We start from the raw sequence: 18,957 nt of genomic DNA, 5'->3' as shown, positions 1-18,957 counted from the left end.
GGACAGGGGGACACTCTGGTGGGGTGGAGGGGTGGGGCAGACCCCGAGCTGGGAGGCGCACAGCTCCTAAGCTTGCAAAACTTCGAGGAGTGGGGCGGGACGGGGCGGCCTGGAGGGCGTGGCCTCCAAGAGGGGCGGGGCCTCCCGGGGCGGGGCCTCCCGGGGGCGGGGCCGGCACCGCGCGGGGCGGGGGCAGCGGCGAGGCCGCGGGGGCAGCGTCGGCGCCGGGCAGCGGCGGGAGTGGCGGCCGCGCCATGTGGCTGCTGGGACCGCTGTGCCTGCTGCTGAGCAGCGCCGCGGGTGAGTCGGGGGGCTCCGGGGGAAGTTGGCTCGGGGCGCGGCCTCCAGCCCGGCGGCGGCGCGGGTGTGCGCGAGGGCGGACCCCGGCGCTGGGGCTGGCCGGGACCCCGGCGAGGGGCCGCGGCGGGGGTGCGCGGCGTGCTATTGTGTGGGCGTGCGCGCCGGCGGGGTTTTGTGTGTGCTGCGGGCACCCGGGGGAGCCCGGCCAGCCGTCCCGACTGGGCGTAGCTCGAGTGTGCGTGTGTGCGTGCGTGCGTGTGTGTGTGTGTGTGTGTGTGTGTAAAAGGAGGAGGGGCGGGGAAAAAACTCTGCTCTGCTTGCTCGCTCTCTCCGATCCCATCTTCTCGCACTCCCGGGGGCTTTGGTGCAGAGATCTGAGCCCCCCCAAGCCCCCCCCCCCCGCCGTCTCCAGTCCCTGGCATGCACCTCCGTGCCTCAGTTTCTCCTCCGCGCACCCTAGGCAGCCTCGCCGCATCTCTCCTCCCTCCCTCCCTGTGTGGTTTTGATCCGAACCCAGCGTGATGAAGCAGGGCCTGACTTGGGAATTGCTTCTTTACCCCCACCATCCACCCCGGGCCCTGAGACCACATTAAAGTTCTACCCACCACCCCCACCCCGACCCCCTTTCCTTATTTTGCGCTGCCCGCCCGGGAAGGAGGCCTCCCCAGAACAGACCCGAGCGCGCCCCTTTGGCGGGCACATGCCCATAGCAGCGGGCGCATCCCGAGGCTCCGGGCAATGCCAGCTTGCTTCTCCCAGACAGCTTGCTTGCTGTTCCCAAGAACTTTTCTGCTGATGTGGGCACGCTCGGAATTCCAGCCTGGGAGCCCTTGCCTCGTCCAGTCCTGGGCCACAGCTGTCGGCTGCACCACCCCCCCTTTCCCTCCTCCCCCCACCCCCAGGCACGGCCAGCGCTTGATACCCGCACCCCTCCACCCATGTTTTATTTCTGGGCAGTTGATCCCTAAGAAAGTGGGTGACAGGGCCCTGCGAACTTTCTTCAGCAGAGGCTGGCATGACTGATGTTTGTGCCAGCCACATGTCTCATTTTCTTGGAGCCACTTGCTTTGGACTGCGTGTGTGTGTGGGGGGGGGCAGTCGAGCCGGTGGACTTCATTCTGAGCTGCCTCCTCCCACCCTCAGGCCCTCAGGTATGCTCTTGGAAAGGAAGCTGTCCCTTCTTGAGGTCCTAGGTCCTGGCTAAGCTCAGAAGCCACTGGACAGCCTTTCCTCCGGCTCTCAGACTTATGACATCATCCTCCCTACTCTCTGAGACTCCCTGTCCACATCTGTGGGTTTGCTGTGGCTTCCCTGGCCGGGTGGATGCTCTGAGGTTTGAAGCAGTCTGGGTCAACGTGCCCTGTTTCTCTTCCCAGCTATTGGCCCTGCTGGGGTGGGGGTGGAGGGGTGCTCCACAGGGGGTGCTGGCAGTCTGCAATGGTGTCAGTGGTTATTTGGAGGCTCTTGGAACAGACACATTTCCAGGGCATGTCAGGCATGAAGACGTGTCTAGATTCCCACTCTCAGTTTACATAGGCGTGGCATGTGCCCTGATAACACCCTGCTGGGACAGTCTGGAAGCTCTGGTGTCTGGGACCCCGGTGGCAGCTGAGATTTACTGTGCCCACCCGCTCATCCCCCCTGCCCCAAGGTCGCTGCTTCAGTGTAGACGCCCCATCTCTGTAAAAATAGCTGTCAGGTTATTTATTTATTTATTTATTTATTATTTTGGTTCTTCTTCCCTGGCCTGCCCTGACTGCTTAATACACGTGCATGCATGTTTTAGTAAAAGAGTGTCTACAAATCATGAATACAAGTCCTCGTGGGGCATAGGTGGCTGTTTGTGCTCATTGTGGTCTTTGAGCTCATGTGCCTTTGAATCATATTTCCAGCTGTTGGGTGAGAACTCTCAAAGCCTCTGGGTGTGTGTGTGATTTTGGTATTTCGCTCAGCAGCATCCTTTTTTTTTTGCCCCCTGCTTTTTGGGTCACACCCAGCGATACACAGGGATTACTCCTGGCTCATGCACTCAGGAATTACTCCTGGCGGTGCTCGGGGAACCCTGTGGGATGCTGGGAATCAAATCCGGGTCGGCAGTGTGCAAGGCAAACGCCCTACCCGCTGTGCTGTCACTCCAGCCCCATCAGCAGCATCTTTTGAGCATGGATTTGATGGTGACTGGAAGTGGAACCAGAAACAGGGATGGGTGGTTTTCCTGAAGCTGAAGGGATGCCCTGGGTTCTCAGCCAATAGAAAGCAATGCTACTAGGGTTCATGGCAGGACCCGAGACCCTCATATTCTGGTGCCTCACGGGGAAGAGCGATTCTAAATGGCCTTTGGATTTCTCTCTCCTTTTGATCGTCTTTGAAGAACCCGGGGGTCAAAGTTGAGCCCACCCCAGTTCCTTGTCTTTGTAGGGCTTGGAAAGCCGCAGAGGCCTTTGTTAATTCAGGAACCATCTCGGACACCTCCAGATGGTTTTCCCTCCTGCCCCCCCCCCTTCTCCCTTCCTTTGTTTTTGTTTGTGTTAGGGAACTCTGAAACATTGATTTTGTTATTATTTGTTTTTTAAACATTGATTTTGGCTGTTACTCTCCTTTCATGTATCTGTGGGAAAGACCCAGCCCACGTCTCCCTGTCACAGTGCTTTTACAGTTCTCCCCAGGGGTGGGCCTGCCTGGTGAGGCCCATTCATCATCCCTGGTGGCCTGGCCCTGGCCGTAGGGTCAGCTCATCTCCTCTGCAGCTGACCTTTCCTTACACTTCCCTGACATTCGCTTGTGTGAGTGAAAAGTTTGGTTCCCCGAGGCACTCCCAGGAGTGGGCATTGACCTTTTCTCCTGGACAGGTTCTGCTTGATGATGCAGGGAGCGGGGGATTTGGGTAAGATTTTCTAAGGCGGAAACTGGGGGGCACTCTGTGAGAGTGTGCACAGAGTACAAATAAACACACCTTGTTGCTTTTCATCTTCAAAGAGATGCAGTGAAGCCTCCCTGCTGTGGTGGGAGGTTTGTTTTCCCTGACAGCCCTGGTGACCGTTGGGGAGGGGTGGGAGAGGAGGGAATCTGGCAAGCATTGGGGATGGGAGTGGGGGAGGGCAGGATGGTAAAATCTGGGTCTCTGAGATAGGTTTTGCTAAAGTCACCACGTGACGATGTGAACTTGGGCTTGTGTCCTCCCCATTGTCAGCAGTTCAGTAACAGAACGGGTTATTCATTCAAGTCATCAGTTTTCCCCTTTCCCCCTTTTCTGGGCTGGGGGAGGTGAGGGAACCCTGTTTTGCCACCATTTCCTGTGTCTGATGCTTGGAAGCACAGAGTTCCTTGGAGCTTCCCAAAGAGTTGGTGTACTAGGAAGTCAGATTCTGGCTCCTGAGAGTTGTCTATATCCAGGAATCAGAATCTAGACTGACCATCAGAATTTGAACTTGTTTCTTTCACCCCCCCCAACACACACACACACACACACACACACACACACACACACACACACACGCCATCCTCCTCCTTTCCTCCTACTCCCTTCTCCCTCCTGGGCTTTCCCTCCTGTTCTCAGGCATCTGTAGGTCAGGGCTTGCATGTCTTTACTCTCAAACACTTAGTTGTAAGAGTTGGGCTGGTGGTCTTGGAGGGCACTGACCAGGCAAGGGTGCATGCAGTACCAGGGGGTCTGCTCAGGGCCCTGCACACCTGGTGGCTCCAGCTCCCTGAGCGGTCTCCCCAGCCCCTAACTGTCAGTGAGCTAGTTTCCTTTAGTTCCTCTCCCCAAACCTGTCCACTGTGATGGTGGCCTGGCCAGTGGTCAATGTGCAGAGTCAGTTGCCTTGAGTAAAGACGGAACTTGTCAAAATCTAGCGCTGACCTTTTTTGCTGGGAGCCTGGTGGGAAGGTGTGTAGGCGCTAGTTCCCTGTCTTGACCTGAGTTGTAGATGTGCTTTTGTTCTATAAGCTCTCTGTTTATATTTTCCTTTTCTGTGTGTATTGCACTTTGCAATTAAAAAATAAGAGAGACGCTCTGTGCTGTGGACTTGACCCAGAGTGTTGGAACGGTTTTTTTTTTTTCAAGCTGTGAAGCAGCCCTGGGGACAAATCTATTTTTGGTTGTGGAGTTTTCTTGTTTGCTCTCTTTTCTGCTTTCTTTCTCTCTTGAAATACTTTGGAAATGTCTGGGTCATTTGTTTTTTAAGATGACCTCTGTCTTTTTATGGCATGCATGCGCGCGCGCGCGCGCGCGTGTGTGTGTGTGTGTGTGTATGAGTGTGTGTGTGCGCGTGTGTGCGCACACCTTTCTCTCACTGCATTGAATGTGTATCTATTGCCTTGGATGCCAGGAGTGCCCTTGGAAAGGACTGTTGAGAAACAGCCAGGAACTTTGAAAATGCATTTTCTTGATGCTCAATACAGGTGTTCCCTCTGTCCATACGTTCACAGTACACCACTAGGCTCTTACGAAAAACATAGTAAGTAAATACCCTTTTCCTCTAACGGAAAGAAACGGGGAGTAGGCTTTTACTTTTAAGACAGAAGCTGAAAAGCAGAAAAGCACAGCATCTGTTGGCAGCATTTGTTGTCCTGTGGCGGCCTTCTAGTCACCATCAGCACCCCAAACAGAGAGTGGGGTACCTCCCAAGCTCCTTTCCTGGAATCTATTTTATGAAACACTGTGCATTGATCATACTCAACAGCTTTTCTTTAGGTTTTGGAGTTTTGGTTTTATTTGGTAAAAATTGGCAGGTTATTTGGGTAGTTTTGGTATGCCTTAATGTAGCACTGTAGCTCTGTCCTCCTGTTGTTCATGGATTTGCTCGAGCAGGCACCAGTAACGTATCACAACAAATTGTGAGTCTTATTACTGTTTTTGGCATATCGAATATGTCACGGGGAGCTTGCTAGGCTTTGCCGTGCGGGCAAGATACTCTCAGTAGCTAGCCGGGCTCTCTGAGAGGGGCGGAGGAATCGAACCTGGGTCCGCCGCGTGTAAGCTCAGAAAGAGTAATTTCAAAATTTCCAAGAATAAGTGTTTTTCTTTAAGCAATGATGCCTAAAATACAAGAGGGCTGCATATGCTTTCAAAAATAAAAATGTAACTTTCCATTAGTGTTTATTAATTGAGGGGGCAGAAAAAGCAACTTTATATCAGAGAAATCAGATGCTTTGATCAGATGATTAACACGAAACATAACCATGTCTCCCCTTCAGGAAATACACTTAGCACAAAAACATTAAAACAAACAACCCTCCCAAAAACCTTTTAGGGTGATTTATATTTGGAGAGAGAAGAAGCAGGAATCAATCCAGAGTTTCAAATCTGGGGGAAAAATTGTTACACTCTCTATATTAAATTATAAATTGAGAGGCTATAGAGTTGGTACCGCGGCTAGAGCACTGGCCTCTAGTTCACACTTGCCTCTCATGTGGCTTTCCCAGTTATGATCCCCGTCACCCCTGGCTTCTCCAGCAGTGATCTCTGAGCACAGAGCCAGAAATAAGTCCTGAGTACCACCGAGTGTGGTCCTTCCCCTCACCTCCTCAGTTTGTAAGCTGATTGAAATCTTTGCTTTGCGCTGTTGTCGCTTTTTTGTTCTTTCTTTCATAGGAATGCTTGAGTTTTGGACAGCACTGTGTTGGTTGTAAGTGGGTGTTTGTGACCGGATGATGGCGCTCAGGAGGATGTCGGCACATTTCAGATAGGGTGTTGGGATGTCTGACGTTGTGGCAAGGATGAAATTTATCTCTGGTAGAGACTCTTAGACGCCTCTTTGCTGTGGGGAGTTGTTCTGCTGTTGATGGCTGTTTAGGAACACACTGACCCAGGTGCTCGTAGCACACCCCTCCCTCTGCTTCCTCCACTGTCACTGTCACTGTCCTCCCGTCGTTCATCGATTTTCTCCAGCGAGCCCAGTAACGTCTCCATTGTGTTACTGTGTTGGCAGATCGAATATGTCATGGCTAGCTTGCCAGGCTTTGCCATGTAGGCGAGATACTCTCGGTAGCTTTTCGGGCTCTCCAAATGACATAAACCGTGTCTCCACTAGTTACCAGTATCCTCTGGAGGCAAAATCCTCGGATTTGAGAAGCCCAGTTGAGAACCCCTGGTCTGCGTGTACAGTTACCCGTAGCTGCTTTCCCAAGCATGCGCACCCTCTGTCCTGTGCCAGGGTCATCCTCCTGCCATGGAATCTTCTATGGCTTCTACCACCCTACAAGTTTGACTTTTTTTTTTTTTTGCTTTTTGGGTTACACCCAGCGATACACAGGGGTTACTCCTGGCTATTCACTCAGGAATTACTCCTGGCGATGCTTGGGGGACCATATGGGATGCTGGGAATTGAACCCAGGTTGGTCATATGCGAGGCAAACATCCTACCTGCTATGCTATGGCTCCAGCCCCAAGTTTGGCTTTCTTCTCTTGCGTGCGAAGCGTCCTCTCCAGCCCTTCAAATTAGCTCCCGGTCCAAATTCCACATTCATAGCTGGAACTGTTCTCTGCTCCGACTCCTTCATTCTTTCTTTCTGCTGGTGCCCGTGTCTGCGTTTGATTTTCATTCTTTTTGAGATGGGGTGGGTGATAGGGGAGTGGAGAGGGGGGCTTCTCAGAGTGTCTGGTCAGCTGGGTTGGTTGGTTTAACACTGGGACTCATGGATGTGTTGCTTTTACTCCAGCCTTGAGGTCCCAGGTCCACCTGAGCATTGCTTTGTGGCCACCAGAGTCTCACCTGGAAATGACTGGGTGCCATGTGGTATCCCAGATCAGGGTCATTCTAACCCTTGTGCTACCTCCACATTCTTGAGCCTGCAGTGTCTGATTGTAGATAACTTTCCTTGGGAGTGAAAGGCAGAGAAACCAGGTAAATGATTGTTCCTCAGGCCCCCCCACCCCCTTTACCCCATGGGCCTCAGGTTCCCTGACTATTGAACTTGGGCATTTTCTGACTATTGAACTTGAGCGTTTTCTCTGACCTAGGGGCAGAAGGAGAAGCTGCCTGGGCGATGTGGAGTGAAATCTTTACCTTGGAAGTGCCTGCCCTTCCTCCACCTTGAGGAGCATCCCTGCTCTCCTTTCCCTCCCCAGAAGGAGTCCTTCCTTCCTGTAGGGGATGGTGGGGTTGTGTGTACAGCGACAAGTTGATTTTCTAGAGACATTCATCTTGTTTTTGTAGTTTTGCCCTGTGCTCTGCTCCAGGAACTTTCCTGAAGTCTTTCCCGTTTATCTCTTTCTTTTTCCTTTTCATTTATTTACTTATTTTTTGGGGGGGAGTTTTGAGCTACACCCAGAGGTGCTTGGTTGCTTATTCCTGGTCTTCTCAACGGACCTGCTGTGATTCTGAGGATAAAACAGCGCAGGTGCATGCAAGGCAAGTGCCTTATCTGCTGTTTTATCTCTCTCCCCCCCCCCCCCCCCCGCCGAGCCTCTTTTCCCCCCTTTCTTCAGACCAGTCAAAGGATCTGTGGGCTACCGAATCGGGGTGGCAACCCCTGAAGAGAAGTGCTCTGTCCTGCCATCTGCCCAGTTGCTTCTGTTCCCACAGATTCTCCAATGAGCAGCTTCCCAGGTCCCCAGGCATGCACGATCGATTTCCCTTTTGACTCTGGGTAGCTTCTCATTTTCTTTTTTTTTTTTTTTCATTTTCTTCTCATTTTCTTCTTCTCATTTTCTTTTTCCTTTTCGATACTGGAGAATGAGCCCTGAGCCTTATATCAGCTATATTGGGATTTAAACCCAGAGCCTCATGTATGCAGCAGGGCTTTGTCACTTGAACTACAACCCAGCCTAGAACATAGTTTGGTTTTGGGGCCACACCAGGCAGTACTAGGGCTTACTCCTAGCTCTGTGCTCAGGAACCACTCTTGGTGGGCCTTGAAGACCCTGTGTGGTGCCAGGGGTTGAACTTGGGTTGGCCACTTGCAAGGCAAGTACCCTACCCGCTTGCTCTCTCTCTCCTGTCCATTCTTGAAACCGAGCGCTATGCCATCTCCATTATATGCAGACCCTGTGGTGTGTGATACCGCCATGGCTGAGCTGTGGAAAATATTTTACCTTCTGCTCTGGAAGGACCAGTGGGTCCAGTGATGGAAACCATCAGGGGGACAGAGCAACACGCGTGTCACAAGGCCAGTCAGGGGAGACTGAATTTGCGTGTGATTCTTGGAACAGGTTTCACACAGCACACACCCTAGCTGTTTCCTGTAGCTTTCCAGGTCAAATGTTGGGGTGTGTATGTGAGTGCATGGAGGCGCTTGAACTTTTTTTTTTTTTTTTGCTTTTTGGGTCACACCTGGCGATGCTCAGGGGTTACTCCTGGCTCTGCACTCAGAAATTACTCCTGGCTGTGCTCAGGGGACCATATGGGATGTTGGGAATCGAACCTGGGTCGGCCGCGTGCAAGGCAGATGCCCTACCCACTGTGCTATCGCTCCAGCCCTGCGCTTGGACTTCTGAGTTTTGAACGAGACATGTTTTCTGTGGCTTGTGAGCAGAAGCCTTTGTAAATTGATACCATATACTTAATACACACATACAGCAGACTACAAACAAGATGTGTTTTGGGTCCGTGCACTGTGTATATATATATATATATATATTATATTATTATATAATATATTATATATAAAGGTAAAGGTAAAGGCCCTTCTGTTGTTCATCGATTTGCTCGAGCGGGCCCAGTAACGTCTCCATTGGAGATTTTGTTGTTACTTGTTTGGCATATCAAATACATCATGGGTGGCTTGCCAGGCTCTGCCGTGTGGGCGAGATACTCTCGGTAGCTTGCCGGGCTCTCTGAGAGGGGCGGAGGAATCGAACTCGGGACGGCCATGTTGGCTGCGTGCAAGGCAAACACCCTACCGCTGTGCTATCACTCCAGCCCTATATATAAATATATATATATATATATATATATGCTATTTAGGTATACATATATTTCACCTCTTTCAGGGCCAATTCTTAGTGGTCTGTGAACTCCCCGAGGGCTGGGATCTCTCTCTGACTCTCGGTCCCTGGGTAGTTCTGGCTATTCCTTTGCTTGCATAGCTTATGTATGAAAGGTTGCCCCTTTGGCCTCTATCTCAGAAGCAAAATGTAATACATTTTCAGCTCCATGTATCTTATTCTCTAAGTTCCTTAAAGTGCTTGCTTCCAGCTTTGCAAGAAAATAGGGAATTGTCATTCTTCCAATGATAGGTATTTGCTACACTGTTACCAACTTTATGGGCTTTCCTTGCCTTTTTTTTGTGTGCACAGTAAGTTTCTATTGCAGCATAAGTGGTTTTAATATAATCTTTTCAAAGACCTCTTACAGAGCCTGTAGGTTGACCCTCAGCAGTCAGTAGTGCTCAGAATTGGATGGATGTGACAAACCAGAAGTGGTTTGTGGCTGGGTCCCCCCAGGTACTGCCAGTGACCTCCACCTACCTCCACCACATCCACCTCCATGCACCTGGAGCTATTGTGAGCTATTGTGAGCTATTGTTGGCTATTGAAGTTTCTTGGCTTCAGAGATGCTGTAATGTTTAAGATATAGCAGTTACATCCTGGTTTCTGCGCTGTTACTTTCCAAAGATAGGGACTCATAACCTTGGAAGATTTTATGTCACTATTTTAGTTTTTGGTGATGTGAAGTTGGAAAAAAATTGCACCTAAATTACCCCTAAACGTGTGTGGATAATGCAGTCGTGATGGTTATGTGGTGAAACTGGGTATCTTCTGGGACATCTTTTAGCTCTTTCATGCTTACTCATTTGTTTTAAAAAAAATCCTTAAAGACTGTCTCTAGGGAGCCAGGAGATGGCTCAAGGGGATGGAGGATGTGCTTTACGTGCGGGCACCCGGGTTTGATCCCTGGCACCACGTGGTTCCACAAACATGAGCCAGGAGCTGCCCATAAGCACTGCTGGGTGTGGCCAAAACACAAACAAAAACCACCTCAAAACAGCTTCCCGTCAATTCTTTTCTTTAGTAAATGCTTCTGCAGTTGGTGGAGCTTACTTTTCATTTGAGGAGTAGCACGGGCTTCCACTGTCCTCCCGTTCTTCATCGATTTGCTCGAGCGGGCCCAGTAACGTCTCCATTTTGAGACGTTGTTACTGTGTTTGGCATATTGAATACGTCACGGGTAGCTTGCCAGGCTCTCCCGTGCAGGCGAGATACTCTCGGTAGCGGGCTTCCAATTTTTAAAATTTTTTTTATTTTTTAAATTTTTTTAATGAATCAGGGCTGGAGCAATAGCACAGCGGTAGGGCGTTTGCCTTGCACGCAGCCAGCATGGCCGATTCGAGTTCGATTCCTCTGCCCCTCTCGGAGGGCCCGGCAAGCTACCGAGAGTATCTCGCCCGCACAGCAGAGCCTGGCAAGCTCCCCGTGAGGTATTCCATATGCCAAACACAGTAACAATAAAGTCTCCAATGGAGATGTTACTGGGCCCGCTCGAGCAAATCAATGATCAATGGGAGGGCCTTTACTTTTAATGAATCACTGAGAGGTACAGTTACAGACTTACAATCTTTCGTGCTTCTGTTTCAGTCATGCAGTGATCGAGTACCCATCCCTCCACCAGTGCCCATTTTCCACCACCAGTGTTTCCCAGTATCCCTCCCATCGCCTCCCGGGGCAGGTGCATTGCCTTTTACTCTGATGGCCACTCAACCTGCATTGCAAACCATAACACCATAAAGGAGAGAGAGGGGGCTTCCACTTTTATAGATCAAGCAGGACTAAGTTGTTCTCCCAAGCCGTCAGCCAGTGAGAGGTGGTTTCAGAGTTGGTACCCCCAGTGCTCTTAGCTGCTGTGCCTGGTACTTAGTGTTGAAGGAGCCACTCCATGATCCTTGTGAGAGCTGGTCTGGGTGAGTGAACCCGGCACTGGGCCGTGCTGTCAGCTTTGACGCCATGTTTCCTGTATTGGGTGGGAAGATTTATTCCAGAGCCCCAGAGCCAGGGGTGTGCTCAGCTGATCTTATTCACATGACCTGTCCTTGACAGACACACAGGCACTGTAATTCAGCTTCTCTTCTCTTTGGAGAACTTGCCCATTACAGGCATTTAAATGGGCCTGTGCAGAGGCTTGTTTTATTAAAACACAATATAGATGATAAATTACTTCGGCACCACCGGACTTGCCTTTGAAGATATTAGTGATGAAAAATCTTTTGCCCCTTGATGGGGAATATATATTTGAAATATATCTTGATTATCAACCCCAGGCAATTTCTTTTCTTCTTTGTTTTCTTTTTGGTTCACACCCAGAGATGTTCAGGGGTTCCTCCTGGCTCTGCACTCAGGAATTACTCCTGGCAGTGGTTGGGGGACCATATGGGATGCTGGGAATTGAACCCGGGTCAGTTGCGTGCAAGGCTAATGCCCTACCCGCTCCAGCCCCACCAAGCAATTTCTTATTGGTCAATATTTCCTTCAGTGATGCCGGGTGCCAAAAAGGTTGTAAAGTTTAGAAAGAGATTCTTTTTTTTTTCCCTTTATTTTATTTTATTTTTTTTTAAAGTTGTAGATTTACAATTTTTTGTGCTTTGGTTTCAATTATACAATGATCAGATACCCATCCCTCCACCAGTGCCCATTTTCCACCACCATGGATAATATCCCTCCCACCCCCATCCCCCCATCCCCCCTGTCTCTGTGGCAGGGCAATCCCCTGTGTTCTCTCTCTCCTTTTGGGTGTTGTGGTCTGCAAAAGAGGCGTTGAGTGGCAAACATGTTCAGTCCATAGTCTGCTTTCGACATGCATCTCCCCTCCTGGGAGGATCCTCCAAACATCCTTTATTTGGTGCTCCCTTCTCTATCTGAACTGCCCTTTCCTCTAGGATACCCGGCTGGCCTCTAAGTTATGGAGTAATCCTCCTGGTGCTGATCTCAGCTATTCTTGGGTATTAATCTCATACTTTGTTACTTTATATCCCTCAGATGAATACAATCTTTCTATGTCTATCCCTCTCTTTCTGACTCATTTCGCTTAGCATGATACTTTCCATATTGTACCACTTGTATGTAAATTTCATGACTTCATCTTTTCTAAGAGCTACATAGTACTCCATTGTGTAGATGTACCAAAGTTTCTTTAACCAGTCATCTGTTCTTGGGCATTCAGGTTTCTTCCAGTTTCTGGCTATTGTAAAGAGTGCTGCAATGAACAAACAAGTGCAGATGTCACTTCGACTATACATTTTTGCCTCTCTGGGATATATTCCCAGGAGTGGTATTACTGGGTCAAATGGGAGCTCAATTTCTAATTTTTTGAGAATCATCCATACTGTTTTCCAGAAGGGCTGAACCAGTCGACATTCCCACCAACAGTGAAGTAGTGTCCCTTTCTCGCCACATCCACACCAGCATCGGTTGCTTTTGTTCTTTTGAATGTGGGCCAGTCTCTGAGGTGTGAGATGGTATCTCATTGTGGTTTTGATCTGCATCTCCCTGATGATTAATGATGTAGAGCATTTTCTCATGTGCTTTTTTGCCATTCGGATTTCTTCTTTGAGAAAGTTTCTGTTCATTTCATCGCCCCATTTTTGGATGGGGTTGGATGTTTTCTTCTTGTGGAGTTTAACCAGTATTTTGTATATCCTGGATATCAACCCCTTGTCAGATGTGTATTCGGTGAATATCCTTTCCCATTCTGTAGACGGTCTTTGTATTTTGGTCACTGTTTCTTTGGAGGTGCAGAAGCTTCTTAGTTTAAGATAGTCCCATTTATCTATCTCTGTTAGAAAGAGATTCTTTTAACATGAAAGAAAAAAATGTTAAATGACAAACCATAAGACGAAGAACAAATATAGTACGATCTCTCTTATATGTGGTATATAGATGAACTGGATGAGGGAATACAGTGTTTGAAAGGGGTGATACCTAGATTACCCTTTGTTCCCAAAAGGGAAGATCAGGGCAGAGAAGGAAAGAAATTGAGGGGAAGAGGTAATAGATGGGAAGTCTGTTTACCTCTTCCCATCTAAGGGAACAAGGGTCAAGGGCATCCGAGTACGTGGGTGGTGTAAAGGAGAGGTGTAGCTAGATATACAAGTTACAGAGTCAACAACATTGGAAACAGGAGATCCAAAAGTGTTCAACTAAAATGAAATAGGTGCCTGCCAAGGTGGCAGGCTGGGATGGGGGTAGGTGGGTGGGAGGAACCTAGGAACCCTGGTGGAGGGAAGAAGACACTGGTGTTGGGATTGGTGCTGGAACGTAGTGTGACTGTACCCAGCTAGGAATAACTGTATAAATCATGATGCCTTAATAAAATAAAAAAAAAACTGAAAACAGAGTAGTATTTTAGGGGCTGGAGAGATAGCACAGCGGGTAGGGCATGTGCTTTGCATGTGACCAACCCAGGTTCGATTCCCAGCATCCCATATAGTCCCCTGAGCACCACCAGGAGTAATTTTTGAGTGCAGAGCCAGGAGTAATCCCTGTGAATCACCAGGTGTGGTTCAAAAAGCAAAAAAAAAAAAATAATAAATAAAAAATAAAAATTACTGTAATTACTGACTTCTTCGTCAAGACCCTGAGTGATTGGTTTGAGGCTTTTCGTGTTCCTAGAACGAACAGATGCCATTGAGCTACACTAGCATGCAACAGGGATGAATGGAGATGTTACTGGCGTGCGCTTGAGCAAATCAATGATTAATGGGAAGTCAAGTGATCAAGTGTTCAAATAAAAAATAAAAGAATAGTATTTTCAATCACAGGGCTTCAATAAAGATATTTAAAAAAAAGAAAATCAAGCGTTATTAATCTGAAATAAGTAGATTCTTATAGTTTAGAAATATATGTATTTTAGATACATATTTTATATATATTTAAATTGTCACTGTCACTGTCCTCCCATTGTTCATTGATTTGCTTGAGTGGGCCCAGTAATGTCTCCATTGTGAGACTTGTTGTTACTGTGTTTGGCATATCGAATACGTCACAGGTAGCTTGCCAGGCTCTGCCGTGCGGGCGAGATACTCTCCGTAGCTTGCCGGGTTCTCAGAGAGGGGCAGAGGAATCGAACTCGGGTCAGCCATGTCGGCTGCGTGCAAGGCAAACGCCCTACCCGCTGTGCTATTGCTCCAGCCTATATCTACAGCCATACCACCCTGAACGTGCCCGATCTCATCTGATTTTGGAAGCTAAGCAGGGTCAGGTCTGGTTAGTATATTTAATTTATGTGTCTTTATTTGGTTATCTGTTTATTTGGTTCTGGTTCTTTACATATCTATCAGATGGTGCTCAGGAATCACTTCTGGTTGTGTTCTGGGGGATCATGCATAGTGTGGAAACTGATCCCAGTTGGTCATATGCAAAGCAAGCAACTTGCCCATGCATTCTTTCTCTCTGTCCCCCTATTACTTCCTTTTGATCTTCCACGGTGCTTGATAGATGCGGTGCTACTCGAGCCTTCAGTGTTGCTGTGAGTGGGGTTCTAGGTCCGAGCTTGTGCAGGCATATTCTCTAGCCCTTTGAGCTATCTCCCAGGCCCCTGGAAACAGATTTTAAGGGCAAAAATAATAGTAAAATTACTTCTTCTAAAAAGAAAATTGAAATTTTTGTTTCTTGCTCTCTGACCCTGAACTCCAGCATGTCTGTATGGGTTTCAAAGAGGACAACCTTCTTTGTTCTAAACAGTATTGCAGTTCTTTATTGTGGAAGGTGAAAGGTTAATGCATGGCTCGGAATAATTCACCCCCTTTTCTTACTCTCCAGGGAAGGGCTCTTGTGGGCAGGAAGTGGCGTATGGTGTCAAAGGAGCTTTGCAGGTTTGTCAGGTATTAGGAATTGTAGAAAGACCAGACCGAGGCATAGGATTTTTACACAATCCACTCCCAGGCTCTCTCCAGAAAGAAAACTGGTCTCTCCTTTCCATGAGTCACTGTGACATCAGACTGCTGTGAATTCACCAGTGCCCGAGCCTGACTGTGAAGTTTGACAAATAGTGCAGTGTGAAGACTAGGCTGGTAGTTGGCCTGGAGAGAGGCTGCAAGGAGGGAGAGCCACCATGTAGCTTACCCTGGAATGGGCCTTGGGGCACATGGGTGCTGAAATGCCGTGGGAAAGGGAGAAGAACTTGATCTAGGAGACTTGCTAACCTGCGGTCCATTGTCCATAAGGGATGGGAATCTGTAGGCATAGAGCAAGGCTAACAGAAGGTGCGTTTGATTTAATTGCATTAAAAATTGCTCCAGGTTATACTGAGGTCCAGTGAGGTGAGGTTTGGGAGTATGTGAAGTGTGCTGTTGTCTTTGGTGAAAGGGCTGGAACGTTTTTTTTCCCTTTGGCATTAGCCTTGAATCCGAGCAGTGTTCTCCTGGAGTCATTAAGCTAATTGGACATGGCTTAAAAAAAAAATTGGGACTTTGTCACACTTGTAGCTGCAGAGCCAGCTATGAAGGAAACCTTGCAATTAGCTCGCAAAGTCCTACATTTAGCTTTTTTTATGTTATAAAAATAAAACGGAAAAAAAATTTTAAAAATTAAAATGGGAGTGAGTTTGGGGGAAATGAGGGGTTGGCAAGTGATGGTGTTTCATGAGGAGAGCAAGTCTGAAGGAAGAAAGAAAAATGAAAAGGATACCTTATGAAACTGAAGAAGGTTTCCAAAGCAGATTGATGAGAATATCAGCAGCGTAAATGCCATTTCAAAAGTCAGGTAGTAGTCAACGAGCCTGGTCAGAATGGATCTGGAAAGGCAGCATTGGAAAAGATTGATGCTAATTGCTGTGAAAAGAGAGAGAATCTTGGGGAGAATGATTTGCGTCAGGAGTATCCTGTAGTTTGGAAAGGTGAAACGCATCAGTGTTAGGAAGAAACTTTGAGCTTTGGCCAAACTGAGAAATGGCATGTGAAGTGTCACGGTGAAGATCCTGTGTGCCCATTTATAAGTGGCATTCAATCTGTTGCCCAAATAAGCAAGAGTATGTCAGAAAAAATCAATAGTTTTTTGCAAAGATAAAGCACCAGGGAATGGGGAGTGACTCAGAAATTGACATATCTGTTCCTCACCACTCAGGAACTGTGGCCGGCATTGATGCGGAGAGAGGAGAGTGTTTTGAAAGCGCATGCAGTGCATGTCGGCCCAAGGAAAGGGGAGAAAGAAGTTTTCCTTTTGAGTGTAATGGAAGTTTGGGAGGCAGCTGGGGTCTGAGGAGCCCCCAAGTCAGGACTTGGCAGTGTTACTCCCGTTTTAAGGTCTCCCGTTTCCTAGAAGGAAGGGAGATGTCTCCTCAGACAGGTGGTTGGCTCAGAAGAAGAGGATTTGAAGCAGGAATGCGGCTTCCCAGGCTAAGCTGTCTTTGCCCGGTGGTGACAGGTGCTATTTCAGACCTTTGAAGAGTCTCCTTGATGAAGGAGATCTGTAGAATCCTTAAAGCTTTAAATCTTTAATCTTAAAGATCTGCAGAATCTTTCCTAGGGATACCTTTGGCTTAAAAGAGAGAGAGAGAGAGAGAGAGAGAGAGAGAGAGAGAGAGAGAGAGAGAGAGAGAGAGAGAGAGAGAAGCTTTTGAGAGGGGAATGGATGATAATAGTTTTTAAATGGGGCGATGTATTCATGTATTTTGAGACTAGCACGTGGCAGGTGAAGCATTTCTGACAGATTCAAAGAAAACTGCCACGCCTCTTAATTCCACTTGAAGGGAGTTTACACAGTTTACCAAATGAATAGAAGTTATGAAGAGGCAGAGGGGAAAGTTTTTAAATGTTATTTTATTTTATTTGCCACACCCAGTACTGCTCAGGGCTTACTCCTGGCTCTGCACTTCGGTATCACTCCTGATGGTTCTTGGGGGGACCATAATTGGTGCCAGGGATCTAACCAGAGTGCTAGTAAAGCAAGTGCCTTAACCCCAGCATTATTTCTTGGGCCCCTGAAGACAAATAGTAGTGCTTTAAAAGAAAGCAAATAATAGTGTCAAAAACATTCATAGTAAGAAATGTGAGATTCTCTTGTAGTCTAATATAAAGGGAAATAAAGTGTTGCTACTGAAATCATGCATATGATTCAAGGAAGGAACCACATCAATATAATTTTTGAAGGAAATGGAGGGTGATATAAATACATCAATTGTCAGTCTAAACGTACAACAAGCTGTCACTAACTCATTGCAAGGAAAAAAAAACACACCCATCTATTCATTAGAGGAGACTTAGTAAAAACCCAGAGATGAAATGAAAAGTTAGGGATATAAAATACATTATGCAAAGGGCTACATTTATGGTATCAGATAAGTACTTTCCTCACATTAAGCATTAAGATAGATAAACAGATAACAGATTACAGATGGTGGCAAAGGGTTCATTAACCAACAAATATCTGATGATCCCACATAAAAAGACATGAAGAATTAGGAACATAATTAAAGGGTGCTGAAGGTTCTTAAGTATTAAATGAGCAGCGTTTGCCAAATTTTAGAAACTTAAACTGTGCAGGGAGTCCATCATTTTGAGATTCTAAAGGGTGCATGAGACCAGGAGTGGTCAAAGCTAAGGTGTGGTGGTGACCCAGTGACCTAGAATTCTGGGTGGCTGGCAGTGAGGGGAGCAGTGGGGGGGGGAGAACAGGGACTATTTGCTGGACAGTCCCCAGGGGCTTTGCCTCCACACACCTGCTCCCTGTGTGACTAGAAGTGTTTGCTAATGGAAGCTTTGGGGAGAAAATCCTCCCTGCTAATGAGATGAGAAGGTTGATTAAGCTTCACTGGAGCTTAGTGAGGCTGACACCCACTGGGGTGTGCCTGCAGGAGCAGCTCAGGACTTGCCACAGGGAGAAGAGAGACGCTTTGCAGAAGCTGTTGAGAAGAAAAGAATATTTTTTGCATGAGAAGTATCTTTGAATAAGAGAATTAAGCATTCAGCATCAGTAGTATGGAAATGACTGGAAAAGATTTTTTTCTGGTTGAGCTGAGTGTAGGCTCTCTCAGAAATATGCTCATGTAGGGATTAGTATGTTGGGCTCTGCTCCTCCTTGAAAGGACAGTCTCTAGCCCAATGCGCTTCGTCTGAGTGTGTGTAAACCCGAGACCCTCACACGTGGTTCTCCTGCCCGCCCTGGCACGTAAGAAGCTCTGGTCATGGCTTTGAGTGAGTCACTAGGGGTTTGGAGTCCAACTCACTGCCATGATTGTGGCCAGGTTTTCTAGATTTTTTTTTTTTAAGTTCTCAAATTCTAGTTGACATCAGAACTCTGTGTGCATCACAAGATGGCATTTTGTGAAGTTTGTTTATTTATTTATTTATTTGCTTTTTGGGTCACACCAAGCGATGCTCAGGGTTTACTTCTGACTCTGCACTCAGAAATTACTTCTGGCGGTGCTCGGGGGGCCATATGGGATGCTGGGAATCAAGCCCAGGTCAGCTGCATGCCAGGCAAATGCCCCTACCCGCTGTGCTATCGCTCCAGCCCCTCTAGATTTCGTTTTTTAAGCCCTTTGTCTCTTTATCTGTAAATTGGCATCAGAGTGGTTATTCCAATGAAAAATTAGGGGACTGGAGAAGATAGTACCTTGGGTGGGGTGCTTGCTTTGCCTATGGCCAGTGCAGGTTCAAGCCCTGGCACCTCATATGGTCCCCTGAACACTGCCTCTAAACCTGAGTACCATTGGGTGTGGCCCTAAACTTCCAGACTCCACAGAAAAGAAAAAAGGCTTGAGGCTGGAGAGATAGTACAGCAGG

The 18,957-nt window shown here is 47.8% G+C and overlaps 1 protein-coding gene across 2 annotated transcripts in view; it reads left to right on the top strand.

Annotated features, from left to right (window-relative positions):
• The first annotated feature begins 204 nt into the window (after positions 1-204).
• Positions 205-18,957, top strand: part of LDLRAD3 (low density lipoprotein receptor class A domain containing 3) — a 283,792-nt gene continuing 265,039 nt past the window's right edge. For both annotated transcript variants that reach the window (XM_056136987.1, XM_056136978.1), the window contains exon 1: positions 205-300. In XM_056136987.1, the coding sequence (XP_055992962.1) occupies positions 255-300 (46 nt within the window). In that variant the 5' untranslated portion in view covers positions 205-254. The remainder of the gene's footprint in view (positions 301-18,957) is intronic.

The sequence above is a fragment of the Sorex fumeus genome, unplaced genomic scaffold (genome assembly GCF_029834395.1).
Source record: "Sorex fumeus unplaced genomic scaffold, SorFum_2.1 ptg000007l, whole genome shotgun sequence".
NCBI lineage: Eukaryota > Metazoa > Chordata > Mammalia > Eulipotyphla > Soricidae > Sorex > Sorex fumeus.
The sequence above is the reverse complement of the archived record's forward strand: the minus strand, read 5'-3'. Positions and strand labels throughout refer to the sequence as shown.